Genomic DNA, 24550 nt, shown 5'->3' on the forward strand with positions numbered 1-24550 from the left:
CATTAAATTTGGGATATGATTCTAAATATTATTATTATTGTTGGAGATGCAAGATTTTTTATTCCCCAAATTCTCAATCGGTTTAAGAAATCATCACGGACCCAAAGAAAAAATTTTACAACAATATGTTTGTACTGAAAGTAGGGATTCTCGCCACGCGCTCGACATTGGCGACTACCTGATCTCCAGATCTTGGGGGGAGAGGAGCCATGGGATCGAAAATCCCCGAGATTTTCTGAAGAGTGACTGAGTGAGTGGTTTTCTAGATTTTTCTTATTTTTTATTTACCGTTTCCCTTTTGGATTCTTTTCCTGTCAAAAGTTTTTCTAGTAGATGATGTCACTTTAGCTGTTGGAAGTTGGAACTGTGAAAACATGAAGAGAGAAACATGAGAGAGATATAATCTTCCTACGGAGAATTCTCAATATGGGGTGTCCATCGGTAGATTCGAATGGTGAAACCTAACCCAAACCAGTACAAAAATATCGGTTTCAATTTGATTCTAGTTTCGATTTGATTTTGATTTGGGTTCAATTTCTCCTATTGAATTGTAATGAGATAGTTTTGGTTTTGATTTTGATTTTGATCCGATTTGTGTTCAATTTACCATGAAATCTTTACATACAAAATTATACAAAAACATTATTTTTAGGTAAAATGGTAGTGGTATGTGCAGAAAAATAGAAATGCAAAATGTCCGGAGCTGGTGAATATTCACGTAAGTGATATGATTGATACCTGTTAAATAGTTAATCCTGCTAACGAAGTTGTAAATAGTTACAACTTTGTTTAATATTATTAATATTAAATAATAATAATAAATCTCAATATAAGCGGACTTCTCCTTTGATTCCACTTAAAAATCTCGATCCTCTTTCTCTCCTTGTTTCTTCTTTAAGGTTGTTCCTTCTTTCTTCTTCCTTTTTCAGTGCTCTCTAGTCTAGTTGAAGTTTTCTTTACCAATCTCACTGAAGATTTGCATTGGTAAATTCTCATAGATTAATAATATCTACCTAAGAAGTAATAATAAAATCCTAGATATTCAACAGCTTTGTTTACTTTATTAATTCAAATTTGTCCTCTACTATACATGCAAGCTTTACTGTCCAAATTTCTTCTCTGATGATTAATATGTAAACATGGTATTTGGATATGTGCGGCCAAGTCTCTCATATGCTCAGTGCCTGAAAAGAGTTATGTTGATTTTTTTCTTACCTCATCCTATTTTGAGAGAGAAAGAGAGAGAGATGATGATGGCGGCTATAGAAAGAAGGAACGGCAATGAAGTAGAAGCAAGGAGAGAGAGAGAGAGAATTGAGATTTCCCAGTAGAATCGAAGGAGAAGACCGCTTATATTGGATTTTTATTTTTTATTTATTTATTTATTTAAAAAAATATTAGACAAGTTAAGTAACCACGTCCGTCAACTCTCCACCCTAAAAACTAGGAATCAGTTACAATATAAAAAACTAATAGATGGTTTAGATTAATCTAATATTAAATGAAAGGTTAATATTAAAAGAAAGTAAAAATAAGATTGCAATACGTACGTCCTGCTACCACTTGCCCTTATTTGTTTTTATGAGTTTTGAATTGTTTTCGGTTTCTTATTGATTTGGTATTGGTTTTGGTCCAGATTTTGTGTCAGATTTGATTTGGGTTTGGATTTGTTCAATTTCCAATGCGATTCGGTCTGATTTTATGGTCATAATTTCATAAATCAAAACCAGCCCAACAAGGCTTCAGTTTTGCTCGATCTAGATCATTTCTAATTCGACCCAATCGGTTTTACTGGTTCCATCTAGGTTTTGGCACCTCTTACTCTCACCAGTCCCTCTCCCGCGCATGTAATGAAATAACCCTTATCCCTCTTAGACAGTGAGATGAAGGGTGACCCTAATGAAATAGGACTCTCTTCATAAGAGGGGTTCGAACAACGTTGTTAGAATTGCTAACAGTTTAGGATTCATCAGTCTATATAAAAAACGATACAAAAAACGATACGAACTAAGAATTATGACAGAAACATAAACGAAGTTGGTAGCAAAATAATGAAGAGTTGTGAAGGCAAAATTGGAAAAGATCTTGCGTACAAGGAGCCTTCCAATTGTGATAAAGTTGCCTTCTTTTTTTTTTTGTTGGAAAATTTTACTTATTTTGATTCTCTTTTATTATTCTAATCTTTCTATAGTTAATATTGTTATCGCCATTGCAATTGATGAAACCTAAAGTTATTGTGTGAAAATTTGATTTTTTGAGATATCATATCCTAAAATTTTGTCCAGCAGAGGTGCAAGATTTATTATAGTTTATACACAACTGGTACTTATTATAGTCTATCGTTATAGGTTTGTGGCTGATTTGTAGTGGTGTTTCAGATTGATGGTCAATACTTATTATAACTAGTCATAATCTGTCAATCTTTTTTGCATGGATCCTAATATTTGTCCTTGCTTGGAACATAACCGACCCATTAAGTTGGGATAAGATTTTGGATGATAATGTTGTTGTTGTTATCATTTTCCCAAAATTCTCAATCTATTTTCCCAAAATTCTCAATCTATTTTCCCAAAGCCCTCCGGCCCCTCCCTAATGCCACATCCACCAAGTATTTAAGGAATAAAATTATGGTTTTACTACCGGTAGTTAAAGCTTGGAAATTCTCAATCCAATAGCAAGAATATGTAGAGGGATTTGCCCATCCTACAACCAATAGTATGTAAATAAAATTGCGCTTTCACCACCAAACGGTTAACGTTTGATCCTCTAACCATTGATATGGGAAAATTCTCAATTTAATATCAAGAGTATGTTGAGTGTTTGCTACTCCTGATCCTACATCAATCAACTATTAAAGAAAATAAAATTGTACTCTCACCACCAACTATAACTTTTAACACAATGCCTTAGATCGTCCATCAATTTGTATAGGATTGGAATATGTGAATAAAGGAAACCAGACATGGATTGCAAGTGAATAAAGTAGGTCTACGTGTGATATCGGTTTCAAAACTAATTCTAATATGGTGAACTAAACCATAGGGACAATTAGCCATCTTAGACTTTTATATCAATTAGGATTACATATATTCCTTCTAAGCCCACACCCAATGGCTTACTTTCTAACCCAAATACCATTGTTAATTAGTTATAAGCTGAAATACAATCAATAATGCTTAAATTTTGTTGGGCAAACATTGTTCATTTGTATCAATAAAAACTATTAAATAATCTAGTTTGATGTGATTTATGTTCTAGTTTGATGGCTTATTTCTTTGGTCCTGTTTAAGTGTTCCTTGATTTCTTCTTTTTCTTTTAATGCTGGTATCTCTTGGTTGCTCTTCTCTAATTAGCATGTCCCCCAATTAGCCATTCAACTATTGCGAGGATTTAGATGCGCATCCTAACACATGGATACGCATCCCTAGGTCCACCCAGCCATCGGATGGCTAATTGAGTGATCCAATAATTGGAGAGGATCTTTTACCATTTTTATGATTCATAAATATTTATGTGAAAATGAATATTATGCACAGTTGAAGGAACACAGAAAGAGCAACTTAGCGATATAGTGAATGATAATCTTCTGAATGGCGTATCTACAGAAGGCTCCATTGCAACACCTATATCTTCGTCTCCACAAGTTAGTGATAGAAGGACACGATGGACTCCTACTAAAGAACAAAAGATGCTCTTGTTGAAAGCTTATGAGGAGCATAAGTATCCAACCACAGAAACCATTAAAAAATTGGTAGCCAATCTCAATACCTATGAAAAGAAGACTACAGTAGAGAAAGTGGGGAACTGGTTTAAAAATAGAAGGGAAAAAGAGAGGAAGCAGAAGCAACAGGGTGACTCTTCTTGTAGTAAAAGAAATAATGAAAATTTCAAGGATACAAAAGAAAATAGACTGAGCCTAGTAATAGTTGAGAACCCTATAAGTGGGTGTTTTGAAGTAAAGCAAGCTCCACTTTCAAAGACTAGCATCGATCAATATTCATTTTTCAATCCCTAATTGATGTTTTATGTTAAATGAGAATTTTATATTAAATCACGCTTTATTATTAAATTTTGTTCAGCAAATTCATATATTTTTTTATTATTGTAAGCAATGATGTTTAATTAATTTAAAGCATAAAAGTTATGTTCCATCTTGAAGGGTCCTCCCTATTCATGTTAGGTCCAAATGAACAAAGAAAATATCAATACATATAATAAAATGATACATGTTAATAATGCATAGATGTGTATGGTTTTGATCTGGTTACGCAACTTTATATCATGAATTAATTTTTTAGATTCGTCATATGTTAGAATACGATTGAGAACTTGAGAGCTAGGGAAAAAATGTACGGATACCAAGATGTCAACAACATTGAGAAAGAAATATAAATAAACTCAGATGAATGATAATACTATACTAGTAAATTTGGAATAAAAGCCCAGCTTTAGAAATATATTCTTCATGAAACATCATTCCATCGGATCATATGCCCATTTCATGTCAAGTTTTAGAGTCATAATTTTTTTTTTTTCTCATTCTTTCTAATATAATGAAAACCTTTGTGAATGATAAAGATGAGTATATATGTTGGGGATGAATGCCAATTAGCCAAGAAAACAATAATAGGCAAGATCTCTTTTAGCAGTGTGCTTAATAGTTTTTTAATAACTTTTAAGTGTTACCTCACATAGGCTCATTAGAAGATATTTCCAATATTGGTCCACCGTTCCTGTGTGTCATGTTTTGAATTCAAAGAAAGCAGTAACGAGGCATAAAGATCATAAATAATATCTCAAGATTTTATTAAAAAAAAAAGAAATAAAAGAAGAAAAAGGAAACCATTCGGGTCGAGAGTTATATGTCTCCAGTGCTTTCGGTTGGACTAGTGTAACATCACCTGCAAGGTAAACGTTTTTTTCAAACAAAATCTTTAGGCAAAAGGTTTTGCATTTCACTGTGCCTATAACCATTGGATATTAGTCTACAGTGCACCTCTTTTACCCTCGTCTAGTGACTATGTGCATAATTTCATGCACCATGATGCACTAAACCTCTCCATAAATCTTAATTTGAAACAAGGGAAATATTTTTTTGGTAACGAAAATTATGAAATATAAACTTAATTTTAAAGAGTTATGAACTTAATTTTAAAGAGTTCTTAATTTTAAAGAGTTATGAACTTAATTTTAAAGAGTTCTTCCATTATTCACTATCAACCCTGATCCTATTGGCTTAGACCAACACCACAGGCAACATAAACCCTAAAATCACATATACACCACCTACCAATGAGAGGACGTCTGAAAAATTAGTCACATACATGGTTTGTGAACTCAGTATCGAAAATGGGATATGTCAAGGTCAATACCGATCTGATATCAACATGGATTGCCCAAGATCAGATAAAAATACCCCTACTTTCAAAAAAAAAAAAAAAATAGAAAATATCACTCCCCTCCCCTAAACTATGGCAAAATATCAAGTTTCCCTACACTTTTTCAAAAATATCATTCCCCTCCCCCTAAACACAAAGATTCTATCTATCATCCCCAACCGTTTGAACTGGCTATTTAGTCAGTCATATTTTTTAATAATTTCTAAACTACCCTCATACATGTAAAATACCAATTATACCCTCTATGAAATAATCCCTTTTTTCACCAAAACCCAAATCAAAACTGGATCAAAACCACAACTATTGATCTTCCTCTTCATTCTGATCATCATTTTGCTTGTACAGACTCGTTCAATCAAATATATTAAATTGTCAATTTAAAAATGAAAAATCAAAAGCAATCGTCACTGCCAAAAGCAGAAAAAATAGATTTTTTTTTTCCTTTAGTAGTGGTAGAAGATGATTAGCCATCAACGATCAATCTGTTTCTTTTTTTCTTCTATAGTGAAGGATTTATTCATCAAAGTTCACGAACAAATGGGTTAGTAATGAATCTAAATATCAAAATATTACAGTCCTAGAAGAGAAACTACCATGAAACAAAGAATTAACAAAAAATAATTTAGTTGAAATCAGGCCCTTCAATTCTTCCAAGCATAAGCCAGCAATGAAAACCTAGATGGGCTCTGCAATTCGCTCTCCTCTGTACTGACCCATTCCATCACAGAAGAACTGCAACCCGACGAAACCGAAGACATCGACGATGACAATGAGCTCTTCTTCATCTTCTTCCACTCGAACCCATTCGTCCCAAATCCATAGAGCTGTTTTTGCTGCTGCGCCAACATTATCATTCCCCTCTCATCATCCAATTCCTCAATATTCTTGAATCTTAACATGAACACGGCATGCCCATTCTCATCATCATCAAACAACCAGTTGTAAACGTCCCAAGAAACCTGAATCGGGAACCCATCCACTTCAATCCTCTCATTTCCTCTGAACTTCCATTTCAATAGCTTCACCTGCAAAACCCTCTTTCTACCGATGCTGAAACAGAGCCTGAAACAAAGCTACTCTGCAATCAATGGAGATATCTCTGGTCTTTCAACGAAAAAGTGGATGAGAGAAATGGAGTTAAAGCTGATCTTCTCTAGGGCTCCAATTGAAGCACAATGGAATGAAGAAGGGGATGCAGTGAAAAAAGAGGGATGAGCAATATAGAAAGGGATTCTGATCGACAAGTATGGCAAGAGAGATTTAGTTCACAGAGGGTATAATAGGTATTTTACATGTATGAAGATAGCTTAGGTATTATGAAAAAAAATTTGCTAACTTAACAGCCAATTTCAATGGTTGGAGACGTAGATTGAATCTTTGTGTTTAGGGGGAGAAGAATGATATTTTTGAAAAAATGTAAGGGAGCTTCATATTTTGCCATAGTTCAGGGGAGGGGAGTGATATTTTCTCTAAAAAAAATTAAACTATAATCTGTCTTTCTTTTCAGATTATATATATATATATATATATTCATTAATCAGTTTCCTATTTCATAGCATTGAACTTGTAAGAGAAGGAATAGATTCCTATAAAGGAGGGAAGTGTAGTTAGAACTCCACCCCAAATAGTAAGTTATGTTCTATCTTGAAGGAACACATTTTTTTCTTTAATTATTGTAAGCAAAGATGTTTAATTCAAATTAAACATAAAAGTTATGTTCCATCTTAAAGGGTCTATCCTATCTATGTTAGGTCCAAATAAATAAGGAAAGTATCAATACATATAATTTTATGATACATGTTAATATTACATAGATATGTGATGGTTTTGATCTGGTTACGCATTTTTATACAATGAATTAATTTTTTAGATTCGACATGTGTTAGAATACTACTGAGACCTTGAGAGCAAATGAGAAAAACTACCGGAGCCATAAGATTATTTTGACAGATACTTAAATGTCAATTACTCAATTTTAACTGGATTGAGGAAAACTTTATAAACGAACTAATTAGGCATGATAATACTATACTGGTAAATTTAGAACAAATCACAGCTTTAGAAGCATAATCTCCAAGAAATGCCAATTTCGTCCGATCATATGCCGAGTCATGTCATGTTTTAGTGTCATAAATTTGTTTTTCCTTTTTCTTTCTTTTTAATATAATAAAAAACTTCATGAATAATAAAAATATTGTTGAAGATGAGTATGCATGTTGGGGATGAATGTCAATTAAGCCAAGAAAAAAATACTAGGTAAAATCGCTTTTAGCCAAGTGGTTAGTAGTTTGTAATAACTTTAACTGTTATTAGAAGATATTTCCAATATTGGTCAAATGTGTCTGTGTGGCCTGTATTGAAATAAAAAAAAAAATCAGTAACAAAGGCATAAAGATAATCATAAATAACATCTCAAAATTTATTTAAGAAAAAATATTCATTAATTTCTTCTTTTTCATTTGACAGTGTTCTCTCTTGGTTGTAGTAGTTAATTAGCATGTCACCCAATTACTGTCCAATTAGTCATCTAATGATTGGAAGGACTTGGACATACATTTCAACATATGGGATGTTCATCCCCATGTCCACCCAATTGTCAGATAACTAATCAAGCATCTAGTAGTAGGAGATGATCTTTCACTATTTTTATGATTCGTAAAAGTTTATGTGAAAATGAATATTGTGCACAGTTGAAGGAATACATGAAGAATAACTTGACGATGTGGCAAATGATAAGTCTTTGAATGACATATCTAGAAAATGCTCGATCACAACTCATATATCTTTGACTCTACAAGTTAGTGATAGGTAGGAGAACAAGATGGACCCCTATTGAATAACAAAAGATGCTCTTGTTGAAAGCTTATAGGGAGCATAAATATCTAAGCACATAAACTATTAAGAAATTGGTGATAAATCTCAATACAAATGAAAGGAAGACTACAGTAGAGAAAGTGAGGAACTGGTTTAAAAATATAAGGCAAAAATAGAGAAAGTAGAAGTAACATGATGACTCTTCTTCTAATAAAACAAATAATGGAACTTTCAAAGATATAAAAGAAAATATATTGAATCTAGTAGTAGTTGAGACCCCCATAAGTGGGTGTTTTGAAGTAAGGCAAGCCCCACTTCCAAGACTGGCATCGATCAATTTTTTTTTTTCAATCATTAATTGATGTTTTATGTTAAATGAGAATTTATATTATATGACATTTATTATTCAATTTTGTTCAACAAATTCTTAGTTCTTCATTTTTATTCGATGATTCTCTTTTCTTTTTTTTTTTCTTTTTCCTTTAATTATTATAAACGAGAATGTTTAATTCAAAGTATAAAAGTTATATTCTACCTTGAAGGGTCCTCCCTATCAATGTTAGGTCCAAATTTACAAGGAAAGTATCAATACATTTAATTGTATGATACATATTAATAGTACATAGATGTGTGATGGTTTTGATCTAGTTACACATATTTGTACTGTGATATTATTTTTTAGATTCGACATATGCTAGAATACTACCGAGACCATGAGAGCAAATTAGAAAAAGTACCGAAGTCAAAGGATTATCTTGACAGATACTTTGATGTCAATGACTCAATTTTAACCGCATTGAGAAAGAATTTATAAACGAACTAATCAGATGCATGATAATTAGGGATGCAACAGGGCTGGGTTGGGCCGAGTTTCTTAAAACCCTAGCCCAACCCTGAATCCCCTTAACTGGGCCCAAACCCACCCTAACCCTGACTCAGGGCCACAAAACTTCAACCCAGGCTCAACCCTTCAAGGTTCAGCCCAACCCTTACCCACCTTGACCCTAATTGACCCCGACCTTTACCCTGGTTTGCCATTGAGGGCTGGGTATACCCTGACCCTACAAAATATGAATTAATAAAAAATAAAAAATAAAAAATATTTATAATAAAGAGGAGATAAAAAAACACAAAGTCACAAATTACTTTTCATAAAAAGAACATCCTAAAGCAAACATTCAAACAATATAAATAACTCTAATTATTATGGTAAACAAAAGGGATATCATCTTAAGAAAGCAAATAATTCAAAAAAATTCAATTATTTGTCATGATAAACAAAGAGATCATCCTAATAAGACAAACAATTCGAAGATCTCAAAACCCTTGTTATGTTAAACAAAGAAGAGAATATCCTAAGAAAACAAAAAAATCCAAAGTCAACATCAGGGAAAAAAATTAGGGTCCAGTAAGACCAAAACCAAGGCCTAAACTCAGGGTAAAAAATTAGGGTCGGGTTCAGAGCTGATTGGGTGGGCCAAAGGCATCAACCCTTACCTGCCCTAACCTGACTCAGGCTCAGGGTTAGAAATTTCAGGGCCGAGCTAGCCCTCAGGGCCAAAATTTTCTGATTGATACTTGTTTGGGATTAGGGCGGGCCAAGGGAGGGTTCGGGCCATCAGGGCCAAACTTGCACCCCTAATGATAATACAATATTGGTAAATTAGAACAAATTCCAACTTTAGAAGCATATTCTCCAAGAAATGTCATTCTATCCGATCATATGTCATTTCATGTCAAGTTTTAGCTCCATAAATTTCTTTTTTCCTTTTTCTTTCTTTCTAATATAATGAAAAACTTTGTAAATACAAAAATATTGTTGAAGATGAGTATGCATGTAAGGGATAATGTAAATTGAACCATGAAAAAAATACTAGGCAATATCGTTTTTAGCCGAGTAGCTAATAGCTTTCTAATAACTTTAACTGTTATTATAAGATATTTTCAATATTGGTCAACCTTTCTAAGTGGCCTGTATTGAAATCAAAGAAATCAGTAACAAAGGCATAAAAATCATCATAAATAACATCCCAACATTTTATTAAAAAAATATTCATTGATTTATTCTTTTTCATTTGATAGTGCTCTATCTTGGTTGCTCCCTCTAATTAGCATGTCGCCCAATTAATGTCCAATTAGCCATCTAATGATTGGGAGGACTTGGACATACATTCCAACACATGGATGTGCTTCCACATGTCTGTCTAACTGTCGGATAGCTAATCAAGCGTCTAGCAATTGGAGAGGATCTTTCATCATTTTTATGATTCATAAAAAATTATGTGAAAATAAATAATGTGCACAGCTGAAGGAACACATCAAGTGCAACTTTGCGATATAGCGAATGGTAATCCTCTGAATGGTGTATCTATAAAAGGCTCGATTGTAACTCCTATATCTTTGTCTCCACAAGTTAGTGATAGGAGAACACGATGGACCCTTACTGAAGATCAAAAAATACTTTTGTTGACAACTTATGAGGAGCATAAGTACCCAAGCACAGATACCATTAAAAAATTAGTGATAAATTTCAACACATATAAAAGGAAGACTACAGTGAGAAATTAGGAAGTTGGTTTAAAAATGAAAGGGTAAAAGGGAGGAAGTATAAGTAATAGGGTGACTTTTCTTCTAATAAAAAAAAATAATTGAACTTTCAAGAATATAAATGAAAATAGATTGAGCCTAGTAATAGTTGAGAACCCTATGAGTGGGTGTTTTAAAGTAAGTCAAGCCCTACTTTCAAAGACTGACATCGATCAATTTTCTTTTTTAATCCTTAATTGATGTTTTATGTTAAATGAAAATTTATATTATATCACCTTTTATTATTCAATTTTGTTCAGCAAATTCTTATTTCTTTATTTTTATTTGATGATTTTTTTTTTCCTTTAATTATTATAAGTAAGGATATTTAATTCAAAGCATAAAAGTTTTGTTCTATCTTGAAAGGTCCTCCCCTATCCATGTTAAGTTCAAATGAACAAGGAAAGCATCAATACATATAATTATATAATACATATTAATACTATGTAGATATGTGATGGTTTTGATCTTGTTACATATCTTTATACTATGAATTTATTTTTTAGATTCGACATGTGCTAGAACACTATTGAGACTTGAGAATAAATAAAGAAAAATACCAAAGCTAAAGGATTACCTTGATAAATATCTTGATGTCAATAACTCAATCTTAACCGTATTGAGGAAGACTTTATAAACGAACTAATCCAATGCATGATAATAGAAATTTAGAACAAATCCCAACTTTATAAGCATATTCTCTAAGAAATGTCATTTAGTCTAATCATATGCTGTTTCATGCCAAATTTTAGCGTCATAAATTTATTTTTTCCTTTTTACAATATAATGAAAAACTTTATGAATAATAAAAATATTTTCAAAGATGAGTATGCATGTTGAGGATGAATGTTAATTGAACCATGAATAAAATACTAGGTAAAATCGGTTTTAGCTGAATGACTAGTAATTTTATAATAACTTTAACTGTTATTAGAAGATATTTTCAATATTAGTCCACCATTTTTGTGTGACATGTATTAAAATCAAAGATATCAACAAAAAAGGCATAAAAAACATAATAAATAACATCCCATCATTTTATTTAAAAAAATGTTCATTGATTTCTTCTTTTTTTTTTTTTTTATAAATTTTATGGTGCTCTCTTTAGTTGCTTTCTCTAATTAGCATGTCACCCAATTAATGTCCAATTAGCCATCTAACGGTTGGAAGGACTTGGACATACATTCCAACATATGGATGTGCATCCCCATGTTCGTTCAACTGTCAAATAGCTAATCAACTGTAGTTGGAGAGGATCTTTCACTATTTTTATGATTCGTAAAATTTTATGTAGAAATGAATAATGTGCACAATTGAAGGAACACATGAAATGTAACTTAGTGATATAGTGAATGATAATCCTCTAAATGGCATATCTATAAAAGGCTCAATCGTAACTCTTACATATTTGTCTCCACAAGTTAGCGATAGGAGAACACGATGGTCCCCTATTAAAGAATAAAAAATGCTCTTGTTGAAAGCTTATGAGGAGCACAAGTATCAAAGTACAGAAAGCCATTAAGAAATTGATGAAAAACCTCATTACATATGAAAGGAAGACTATAGTAGAGAAAGTGGAGAATTGGTTTAAAAATAGAAGAAAAAAAGAGAGGAAGCAGAAGCAACACGGTAACTCTTCTTGTAATAAAAGAAATAATGAAACTTCCAAGGATATAAAAAAAATAGATTGAGCCTATTAATAGCTGAGAACCCTATAAGTGGGTGTTTTGAAGTAACGTAAGCCTAATTCCAAAGACTGGCATTTGATCAATTTTTTTTTTTATCAATCCTTAATTGATGTTTTATGTTAAATAATAATTTATATTATATCACCTTATATTATTCAATTTTGTTCAACAAATTCTTATTCATTTTTATTTAGTGATTCTCTTTTTTTTTTCTATAATTATTATAAGCAAGAATGTTTAATTAAAAGCATAAAATATTTTCTATCTTGAAGGATCCTCACTATACATGTTAGGTCCAAATGAACAAGGATAGCATCAATACATATAATTATATGATAAATGTTAATAGTACGTTGATGTGTGATGATTTTGATATGGTTACACATCTTTATACCATGAATTATTTTTTTAGATTCGACATGTGTTAGAATACAACTGAGACCTTAAGAGCAAATGAGAAAATTACTGGAGCCAAAGAATTACCTTGACGGATACCTAGATGTCAATGACTTAATTTAGTCGCATTGAGGAAGACTTTATAAATGAGCTAATTAGATGCATGATAATACTATACTGGTAAATTTGGAACAAATACCGACTTTAGAAGTATATTCTCCAAGAAATGCCATTCCATCCAATCATATGTTGTTCCATGTCAAGTTTTAGTGCCATAAATTTGTTTTTCTCCTTTTCCTTCTTTTTAATATAATGAAAAAATTTATGAATAATAAAAATATTGTCGAAGATAAATATGCATGTTGGGGATGAATGTCAATTGAGCCATGGAAAAAATACTAGACAAGGTCGCTTTTAGCTGATGCTAATAGTTTTGTAATAACTTTAACTGTTATAGAAGATATTTCCAATATTGGTTAATCGTTTCTGTGTGGTCTGTATTGAAATCAAAGAAATCAGTAACAAAGGCATAAAGATCATCATAAATAACATCCCAACATTTTATTTAAAAAAAAAAAAGAGGGAAACCATCTGGGACAGAGCCTCTTCAGAGTGTTCATAGGGAAAATAGTACTTTTAATCTCGTCCAAAGGTGGTTACTGACACATTGATAGGGGTGTCAATTGGTCGGTCCAGCTCGGTTTCGGTTCGGGTTGAGTCGGTTTTGGTGTGGGAAAGTTGAAACCGAAACCGAACCAATAAGGAAATTCCGGTTTCGGTTTGGTTTCGGTTTTGGTGCGGTTTGGTTTCGGTTTATCTTCGGTTTCTTAAATCGATTTGTAACCCGTTTGGTTTTGGTTTTTGGTCTAGTTTGGATTCGACTTTCCATACAAATGTATACAAAACTATGCAAAATTTGATTTTTTTAATGAATTTTGGAGTGTTTCGGTTTCTTACTGGTTTGGTTTAGGTTTTCGTCTGGGTTTTGAGCCGATTTCGGTTTGGTTTCGGTTTCATCCGGTTTTCGGTGTGGTTCAGTTTGGTTTTGGGGTTGCAATACTCGAAACCGAACCAAACCAATAAGGCTTTGGTTTGGTTCGGTCCGTGTTGTTATCAGTTCAGTCCGACCGGTTTTACCGATTCGGTTTAGGAATTGACACCCCTACACATTGAAATGCATGTTATTGGCCTCTAGTGCCTTTGATTGGACTAAGAGATTCACAATGTAAGTTATCGTCCTCTAATGGTTTTGGTTGGGCTATTGTTGTAGAAACACAACCTTAAAAACAATGCAGAAGATAATAGAAAAATAAGAACAAATAATGCACACAGGTTTCTGAGGTTCAACAATATTACCTACATCCTCGGTGAGATGTGATCCTGCTTCACTATCAATGGAGAATAGGGTTACAACGTTCATCCTCACACCTCTCAGAATTTTTTACAGAGAAAGTGAACCTCGCTACAAATATATAGTGAAAAACCCTAATATCAAAATGTAAACCTCACTACTAGGGGGCTTGCGCTAGTACTCTCTGGATTAAACTGCGATGGAATACAAGACATCACATAACAACAATATCGACCTTGGCTTAAATTCTATCGAGCCTCCTATAAAGATAACTTATAGATATCATCATCCCCGTACCTCATCAGAGGTAAAAATCTGCACTTATTTGGTGTGTCCTTCATCTTCAACAATGAGTAATATTAACCAAGTCCAAATAGGACTCGACTTCTCTATAGTGACCTACTTGATAAATAAATCTGTAACATTGCGATTTGTATAAATTTTCCTAAGCGAATACTACCTTCTGACACGAGCTCCCTGATCTTGTGAAACCTCATATCTATATGCTTTATCTTTACATGGAATACATGATTCTTGGTAAGATATATGGCACTATAATTGTCATAATGTAACATTGTACCTCCTTGCTCCAATCCCAACTCACAAACTAATCCAGCCAATCAGACTACTTCTTTAGCAGCCTTAACTATTACCATATACTCTACCTCTATAGTAGACAATGCAACTGTAGAGTAAAGCATCGCACTCCATGATATAGATCCACCAATCAATGTACATGCATACTCTGTAGAGACCTCCGCATATCTAAATTACCAGCATAGTCAAAATCAACATAATCTGTTAATTCTGTGGAACTTCCCTTACCACTGAACATAACATTTATATCTTTAGTCTTGCTCAGCTATCTGAATGTCCACTTATTTGCATTCTGATACTCCTTCCCTAGATTACTCATGTATCTACTAACAACAATGACTGTATGAAACAAATCTAGCCTGTGACAAACCATAACATACATGAGACTCCCAACTGCTCTAGCATAGGGGACTTGAGACATCTGCTCCACCTCTTTATGTGTTGTAGGGCATTGTCTTTCAGATAACTTGAAGTGACTAGTTAATGGAGTGCTAATCAACTTAGCCTTTTCCACATTGAAATGCTCTAGAACCTTTTTAACATACCTTTTTTGATTTACCCAAGTTTACCTACACTTCTATCTCTAAGGATTTTTATGCCAAGGATCTTCTTTGCAGCACCAAGATCCTTCATCTCAAATTCAGCACTCAACAAAAACTTAAAAAAGACTACTATATCATGCTTATTATTTGCAGCAATTATCATATCATCAACATAAAGCATCAACAAAATAATGGAATTATCACTTGACAACTTTATAATAAACATAACAATCATACTCACTTCTTGTGTAGCAAAATCTTCACCATGTGGGAATCAAAGCGCTTGTACCACTGCCTAGGAGATTGCTTAAGATAATAAAATGATCTCTTAAGCAGACAAACATGATCTTCCTTTTTCTGTACCTTGAAACCTTCAGACTGCTCCATATAAATTTGTTCCTCCAAGTAACCATAAAGAAATGTCGTCTTCACATCAAACTATTTAAGCTTCAAATTATACATAGCAACCAAAGCGAGTAGTACATGAATCAAAGTGTGCTTCATCACCGGAGATAATATTTCAAAATAGTGTACCCCTTCTTCTGTGCATAGCCCTTGGCTACAAGTCTGGCCTTGTACCTTTCACGCTCTTTCTCAGATGTTGCCTCTTTCGCACGAAAGACCCATTTACACCTAATGATTTTTTTTCCTTTGGATTTTTTCACAATCTCCTAAGTCTTATTTTTCTACAGAGACTCTATTTCCTCCATCATAGCTGTCATTCATTTATCACCTGTGCATCACTCAAAGCATTTTGGTACGAAAGAAGGAACACTTGTACCTACAGTGAGAGCATAGGCAACTTGTCCTCAAACCCGTATCTCACAGGTACTTTGTGAGTACGTTTTCCTTTACCCTGGTAAGTTACTGGATGACTCATTCTCTTTTGTTATTTTTGACTCTCCTAACTCCACTTACACAGTAGAACTTTCTTTATTTTCATCGACTACTTGTGAATTACAGTTTGACTTCACCATTTGAGACTCATCAAACACAACATCTCTGCTAACATAGCATTCTGTTAACTTTGATCTCCACAACTTGAATCCTTTTATGTCTTTCTTAAAATCAAGAAAGAGACACTGCTTAGACTTTGATTCTAACTTAGAACTTTGTTTATTCTCCACATAAGCATAGGCTGAACAACTAAATATTTTCAGAATAGAATAATATACTGATTCTTTTGTCCATACCTCTTCAGGAATTTTACAATCAATCACCTTTGATGGAGACCTATTGATGAGAAAATATGTCATATTCACTGCTTTTGTCCAAAATCTCTTGCTCAATCCTATATCAGCCTCATACTCTGAGTTCTTTTGAGAAATATCTTGTTTATCCTTTCAGCAATATCATTTTGCTGTGGTGTCTTTGGAACCAGGAAGTGAAGTGTAATCCCTTTAGCTTTGCACAATTCTAAAAACGGCATGTACTTGTACTCCCCTCCATTATCTGTTCTCAAGTACTTGATTTTTTTTCTTAATTTCCTTTCTAACTAAGCCTTCCACTCTTTAAATTTAGTGAACATCTCACTTTTATGCTTCATAAAGTAGATTCAGACTTGCCTTACTCTTATATTTTGCAGTTTTGAAACTATACTTGCACTGTTTTGTAATACACAATACTTGCATAAGTTCATTTTACAAATTTTCACCCCTTCAACAGTTTCCTTTTGTGAAGCCTCGTCAATCCTCTTTCTCATTATACCCTAGTCACATATACCACAGATGAGTATCATCTGTATCATATCTTGTATCTGTACTCTTTAGTCACAGGTGTTCTACCTGTAACAGTGCTCCCTATGAGTGTATAGGTTTCCTGTTAGCTGTCCCTTCATGACAATCATAACACCTTTAATAACTTTAAAAACTCCACCTTTTGTTATGTACTTCTAGCCATTTGAGTCATGTGCCCTCAAAGATACTAATTTTTTCCTTAGTTCTGGTACATGTCTCATATCTGCTAAAGTTCTAAATATCCCATCAAATATTTTGATTTTGATAGTGTCTGTCCCAATGGTCTTGTACACAACATCACTTTCTATTAGGACAGACCCACCACTATATGGTTGATATTTATCAATTCAATCCTTGTATGGACACATATGATATGAACATTCAGAATCTAAAATCTAAGAATCAGAAGCTTGATTCTTACCTGATGATATAGAGAGTATGTCTACATCATCTCCATCTGAACTATCAATCATGCTAGCCTCCTCAGATGCCTTATTTGCATCCTTCTTCAAGTTTGCCTTTCTCTTCAATCACTCTCTCTTCAGAAGGCCTTCCTTCTTGCATTAGTAACATGAGACCTTTGTCTTTGCCCTTTTGATTTCGATCAACTCTTTTCAGATCCCTTCTAATTTGACCTCCTTCTTTCCTACTCCTTGTCACCTTCGAAAAGACCTTCTCCTTGAGATTTCATACTTGGGCATCTTCCTTATATTATTAGACATAAAGGCAGTCGCGACTTCATCCATCTCAAGGGTCTCCTTCCAATACAAGAAAGTCATTACTAGGTGATCATACAATTCTAGGAGCGATGATAGCAATAGTAAGACTTTATCTTCATCCTCAATCTCAACTTTCAAGTTTGTAAGTTTACTTACAATCTGATTGAACATGTTAAGATGTTATAATAGATTCGTACCTTCCTCCATATAGATAAATGCAATTGTTTTTTTACGAACAACTTGTTTGTTAAAGACTTCGTCATGTAGATGCTTTCAATTTCTCCTATAAATGCGGTGTAGATTTGAGACCCATAACATATTATAGGGTATCATTGAAAAGATTTAATCGAATAGAGCTTACCGCTTTTTCCTCCATCTCTTCTCAATCTTCATCAGTAACTTTTGTAGGTTTTTTCGACTTCTCCAAAAACGTTTTTGTCAAACCTTGTTGTATTAGAAGAACCTTCTTCCTTTGACGTTAGAGGGTGAAGTTGTTCTTCCCATTGAACTGCTCGATGTCATACTTAACATTCAATCCCTTTCCTGCCATTATGATAGAAAACCTTAGAAAACGAAAACTTAGAGCTCTGATACTAGTTTGTAGAAATGCAACCCTAAAAATAATGTAGAAGGTAATGAAAAATAAGAACAAATAATGCACACAAGTTTATTAGGTTTGGCAAGATTACCTACATCCTCGGTGAGATGAGATTCTGCTTCACTATCAATGGAGAATAATGTTACAATGCTCATCCTCGCACCTCTCAGAATTGCTTATAGAGAAAGTAAACTTCGCTACAAATATATAGCAAAAAACCCTAATAGGCAAAAGGTTTTGCGCTTCGCCATGCATCAAATGTGTACAAACCATTGGATATGAGAAATAAGGGTCTATAGTGCACCCTTTTTATCCTTATCTAATAGTTGTGTGCATAATTCCATGCACCATGATGCATTAAACTTCTTGAAAAATCTTAGTTTGAAACTAGGGAAGTATTTTTTTTTTGGTAACAGAACTAGTGAAATGTGAACTTAATTTTAAAGGGTTCTTCCATTATTCACTGTCAAACATTCATTCCAAATCAATTCCCACGAAACCACCTAATATGGATCCCTGATCCTATCAGCTTGGAGCAGCACCACGGGCAATATAAACCCTAAAATCGTACACATACTATCCACCAATGAGAAAAGTCTGCAAAATTAGTCATTTACGGACATGGTTTGAGAACTCGGTATCAAGAATGGGATCGATCAAGGTCGATACCGATCTGATATTGATATGGATCAGCCAAGATCGGATAGAATTACCTTTTTTTTTTTTTTTTTTACCCGAAAATTATCTGAGACCCGAGGAGCCCCTAAAGATTTATTAATAAAATAGGAAAGAATACAAGGGAGGACATAACCCGCCTTACCCCAACCCAAACAACAGAGGCACTCGCACTCTCAAATCACAACCAAATAACCCAAAGGAAAAAAACAGCCCTACTTTCAATTAAAAAAAATGAATATTTTACTCTTCATCCGTATCAATCCACTTATACGTATCAGCATCTGCAAAATTAGGCACCGTAGTAGTCCATCCAAATCAGTTTCTCTTTCATCTCTCCCTTTTGTGCCTGATGAGTAAGGTTTGCAGGATTTAACATGGGAGGCAAGGAGAGAGAAAGACATTGTATTCGAAATGGAAGTTCTATTACAAATCTTTCTCTATTAAAACGAAACAGCTCAGTTTCCTTCCCTATAATAGAATTTTTTTTTTATTTTTTCTCTCAGTTTCCTATTTCATAGCATTGGGGCTGCAAGAGAGAGAATGGATTCCTATAAAGGAGGGATGCATAGTTGGAACTCCAACCCAAATAGTAATTTTGGCTGATGACCCATAAATTCTTGTGTATGTGCCATAATTTCAAGCTAGCTCCGCTGATTGCAGGGTTACCTCATTCGTGCATGAAGATTTGCCCGTATCTCACATAAAACTTATGGCATCTTACCACTTTATAATACTCTCCATCAGGGTTCTATATATCGGTATCGGATTGGTTGATCCTATTAGATTGAGGTTGATACAGATACTTGGTCATTGATCTTAGATCAGCTGTTGGCATCATGGTTTTAAGTATTAATATCCGATTAGCTATATCGAATCAGTATCGACTGAGATTGATTCTGATATCTAGTTGATATGGGATTAGTTATTGGAATAAGGGAAAAAATGTTTAAAAAAAACTCCTTTTTTTTTAAACAATAAGTAGGGAATTGATTTGAAAAGATCAAGGAATGGATTCATGAAATCCAGTTGGCTAAGAAACTCAATAAACCTCAATCTATGAAAGACATCCTCGTCTTGCAAGTTTTTAATTTAAACCCACATATATAAATTCTAGAATCCTTATTCCAATTGACTAGCAGCCTTCAGTTACATCTGTGAAGTTAAATGTTGATCGAACAAGTAAGGGGAATCCAAGTACTGTGGGGGTGGAAGTATTATTAGGAACTTATCAGGGGAAATCCTGGCAGCATTTTCCAACTTTTATGGATTTTGTACAAATAAACTGGCCAAAATTGTGTGAGGAAAAGGGACTATATGATTTCTAAATCAATTCACTTTCATTGAAAAAATTGTGACCTAAAGAAACTGCAATTTGTAGAATTGCTGGTATTGGTTTCAAGAAATTATCTCACTTTGTGATTCGCTTGGTGCCCATATATATTTCTCTTTCCTAGACAGTAATCGAGTAGTAGATTGGTTGGCAAATTTGGCTTTTGAATCTTTAACCAGATCTACTTTTGAGGGTAATTCTTCTATTCCAACTGATCTTATTCGATTACAAATGAAGATAGAGCTGGTCTCATAGTGATTCGTATGCAACGTTAGTTTTCTTGATTTTTTTTTTTTTTTTTGGCTTGGGATGAGTTTCAGCTTCGATGGTGAGCATTTTTGTGCTTTGGTTAGGAGTAAGGCGGGTTTAGTCCCCCCTTTGTATCTTCCTCTTTTGAGGTTTTCTAATAAAATCTTAGAGGCTGCCTCGGATCCCAAAGAATATTCGAGTTTCCTAAAAGAAAAAAAAAAAAAAGTAAGGGCAAATTGACCGATCCAGATTAGTTCTAAAAGACAAAACGAAACAAGGATAGATTTGTCCGATACAATCTAATCTAGTCCATTCTAAAATGGTATCGACCTTGACCAATCCTATGACCATTCGAGTTTTAGAATCTTAATCTAGATTCCAGACTGATATAAGCTGATCTAGATTGGTATAATATCCATATCTGCTGCCGGTATCGGAACAAGGGTACAATAGTAAGAAAAAGCCTAATTTTATGAAAAGTAAGGGTAAAACTGACCGATACAGCCTGATCCAGATCGGTACGAGGACTATGAATTCATGCGGCTAGCACATTCCGTTTCGCAAATTAATAGGTGCGTTACACAAAATTGAAGGGCTGTAGCTGTAATATCACAGGTAGTAGTAGCAGACTAGCACCCAATGCTTCTTTCCCGGCTAACTTATGAACTGGACTGGACTGGACTGGTTTCCTCCATTCTCCAACCTCCTTGTGAATCGGACTAGCAGTTACAGAAAAGGAAACTCTTTATTTTAGTCTTTTTTTTAGTAACAAAACGAGAAGATCGTTATGTGTATTACACCAAAAGAGAAGAAAAAAAGATCATTCAGAGATGGATGTGTTCTTCGAAATCCCCAAAGGCAAGAGGTTCACCATTGAAGTGGGCTATTTCGATACAGTATTAGAGATGAAAGAAAAGATTCAGAAATACGAAGGCTTCCCCATCTCTCGACAAATCTTAGTTTTTAATGGTCAAGTCATGGCGGACGAGCTTGATACTGAGTTCTATGAGGTCTTAAATCGCTCTCGAATCCAACTCATTCTGGAACCTGAACCTCCGACTGCTAATAAACAACCACCACCACCAGCCACGGTGGTGAAGCTGGAAGAATCATCATCCACCTCATCTTCTCCACCAAGAAAACTTCAAATCCTCGTAAAAAGTGGTAAGAAACAGTTTCCCCTTTCCATGGATCCAACAGAGACAGTTTTAAGATTGAGGGAGAAGATCCATGAGGCTGAAGGTCTCCCTCTCAATCGATTCAATCTATCCTTCATGGGTGTTGATTTGATGGAAGATCGATCTCTTAGGGATTACGCCATAACTGACCACGCCGAGATCAATGTCGTCAAGCCTCTATCTCTTGTTGTTACGACGACATCTGCTTCTAATGCGGCGATAGCATCACCACCGTCGGCAGGAGCCGCCGCCGCCGCTGCAAGTTCTAAGAAACTGAAATTAATGGTGTTGCCGAAAGGAGGAACAAAAATTCCAGTGGAGGTGAATGCATCTGATAATGTGGGGGAATTGAAGAAGGAACTGCAGAAGTTGCACAAACAGCATAGTCATCCAAATCTTCCAACAGAAAGTTATTTCTTTATTTACAAACAGAATGTGATGGATGAGGATCGATCCTTCCGATGGCATGAAGTGCGACAAGGTGATACCATTGAGATCTTCATTGGAAGTGTAACAGGAGGTGGAACATGACATGTTTTTTTCTCTCTTTCATTGTTTTTTCCTTGGAGGTAGGATTCTAGGACGAGAATGATTCTGGTATGAGAACTTGATTTGATTTGCTCTCAGACTCTATCTACTATGTTGTTGCAACGGTAGAGGTATGAATTATTTAGGATTTTAGAAGGAATTTTTTTTTTTTTTTCGTGCTTCAAATATTGAGACTTGGTAGAACTTTAAAAACCTGAAAATACAAAAAGGGATCGACCTCCAGGTATTCGAATTCTGATCAGAAGCAGTCGGGAATCATCCAAAACCCTAGAAACTGGATTTGGGAAGAAATATTTTCATAGATTTTTAATTTAGGGTTTTTGATTCAATAGTGTTCTAGATCTAGCTACTAGAAGTAAATTGAGATAAATTTTCTTTATTTTTGCTAAAAATAAACTGATATTAATTTAGAATTGGGGTTGATAAATTCTTATTCGACTTTTCATACCATGGATTATAGATTGGAAATTTCAAGAAAAGTATAAAACCTAAATGGGCAGGATATTTTGTTTATATAACCATTTGATAGATGTGGAATTTTTCAGTCATGTAAAAGTTGGTAGCTTATCTTCTTCGACTACCTATTTTGTTCTTCAAACAATGATAGACATAAATTTTTTTCCTTCAATTTTCCTCATTCTGAAAGAAAATTATTCACTTATTCCGAACAATTTTTGCATGACTTTAAGGACACATTGGTTTAAAATTTCACACATGATTAGATAATGATGCACATAATATTTGTTCTGAATTCAGTCCAATGTTCAAGAATTCGTTTTGGTGGTTAATCAAATACTTTTTCCATGTGTTTTGTTTGATCATTTTGGAAGGCTAGTGGATGGAATTAACGAATGATTAGAAATAACTGTGATAACGAACATTTCGACAAAATAGTATATTTTTTAATCGAAATAAATGAAATTTCAATGATATGATTGAAATTATATCTTTTTGTGTTTCATATGAAATTTTATTCAGTCCCAAACAGAAATGGTTCTCAATGGCTGAAGCAACCTTTGGAATGAATGTGTTCCAGCTTTTGAAATTCTGTTATTCTAAAGGACAAAAATTTTCTGCTCCCGTCCACCTGTTTTCTGCTCTGCCCATTGGTGGCAGGAGCAATCTAGTGCAAAAATCTCCTCCTATTGATGAAGAGATTGAAACACCCCTCTTATGCAAGCATAACGTTTTGAAAAATATAAAATAAAATAAAAGGAAAGTTTCTTAGCCGATTTGAGATGATTTGAGACTTTTTGGTCAATATTGTATTGAACACACCTTCCTATTTCATATTTTGGAAATTTAAATGGCAATTTTGGAAGATTGGGAAATCTGGATTTCTTTAGAAACCGCAAAAAATATAAATGTACAAGTTTGATTCAGCAATATGGGAAAGTATACATTGGGAAAATAATCTTTAGTTCTATTTTTAGAATAAAGATTAATTTGAGGAGAAAGTTAGAAGCCACCAACTATGGAGTAGCATTAAAAGGATGATTTTTATTGTTTACCATACTTTTGTTTTAGGATCGAGTTTTCTTACATTCATGGTAATTAGATTTCCATTCACCGCAGGATTTTAGATGGAAGCAAGAGAGTATCACGAGGATATTTTGGGAAAATACCAAAACCCTAGAGGGGTTTGTGAACCCTAAGATAGTTTGGTGAAGGAAAATTTTCTCTCTCTCTCTCTTCTTTTTAGAATAAATTGTGTTCCAAAGAACCTACCTTAATAAATGTTACCTTGTTTAGATTTTTTTCTTTACCTCTCAAGCATTGGATTTAGGTTTTTATTTTGTAATTTCAACTACGGATGAATAGCAATTAGGACTTGAGAATGAGATTACAGTTTTTCTTTTCTATTTAAATATAATGTTTTTAATAGCCAAAGAGAGAAGAATGGAGAATTGAATTTGCTCTCAGCTAACCCTTGAGTGGATAAATCGTAACCTTGAAGAGTTCTATCCTCGTAATTTTAATTACGTTGCATTCTTGAAGAGTAGTAATATTCTCATGTCCTTGAAGAGCCACATTAAATCCCTTGGAACCAAAAAATTTCACTACACTCTAGAAAGATTGTAGCTTTTCTCTTTACATTGTCTTTTTCTTTTGTGTTCGTTATATCAATTAGACACATGAT

At 33.9% G+C, this 24550-nt stretch overlaps 1 protein-coding gene and 1 pseudogene across 1 annotated transcript; one reads left to right on the top strand and one right to left on the bottom strand.

Moving 5' to 3' along the window:
- Nucleotides 1-5884: 5884 nt before the first annotated feature.
- On the bottom strand, nucleotides 5885-16802 carry LOC122073534 (annotated as a pseudogene).
- A 4553-nt stretch (nucleotides 16803-21355) lies between these two features.
- LOC122078861 (ubiquitin-NEDD8-like protein RUB2) lies at nucleotides 21356-22499 on the top strand. The gene has a single exon (XM_042645073.1). The coding sequence runs from the start codon at nucleotides 21514-21516 to the stop codon at nucleotides 22390-22392; it is 879 nt and encodes a 292-aa protein (XP_042501007.1). The 5' UTR covers nucleotides 21356-21513; the 3' UTR covers nucleotides 22393-22499.
- Nucleotides 22500-24550: the final 2051 nt, after the last annotated feature.

This window comes from Macadamia integrifolia, chromosome 1 (genome assembly GCF_013358625.1).
Source record: "Macadamia integrifolia cultivar HAES 741 chromosome 1, SCU_Mint_v3, whole genome shotgun sequence".
NCBI lineage: Eukaryota > Viridiplantae > Streptophyta > Magnoliopsida > Proteales > Proteaceae > Macadamia > Macadamia integrifolia.

Excerpts from the sequence above, each read along its gene's own strand:
- LOC122078861 (XM_042645073.1), top strand. The coding sequence starts at position 21,514 with ATGGATGTGTTCTTCGAAATCCCCAAAGGCAAGAGGTTCACCATTGAA.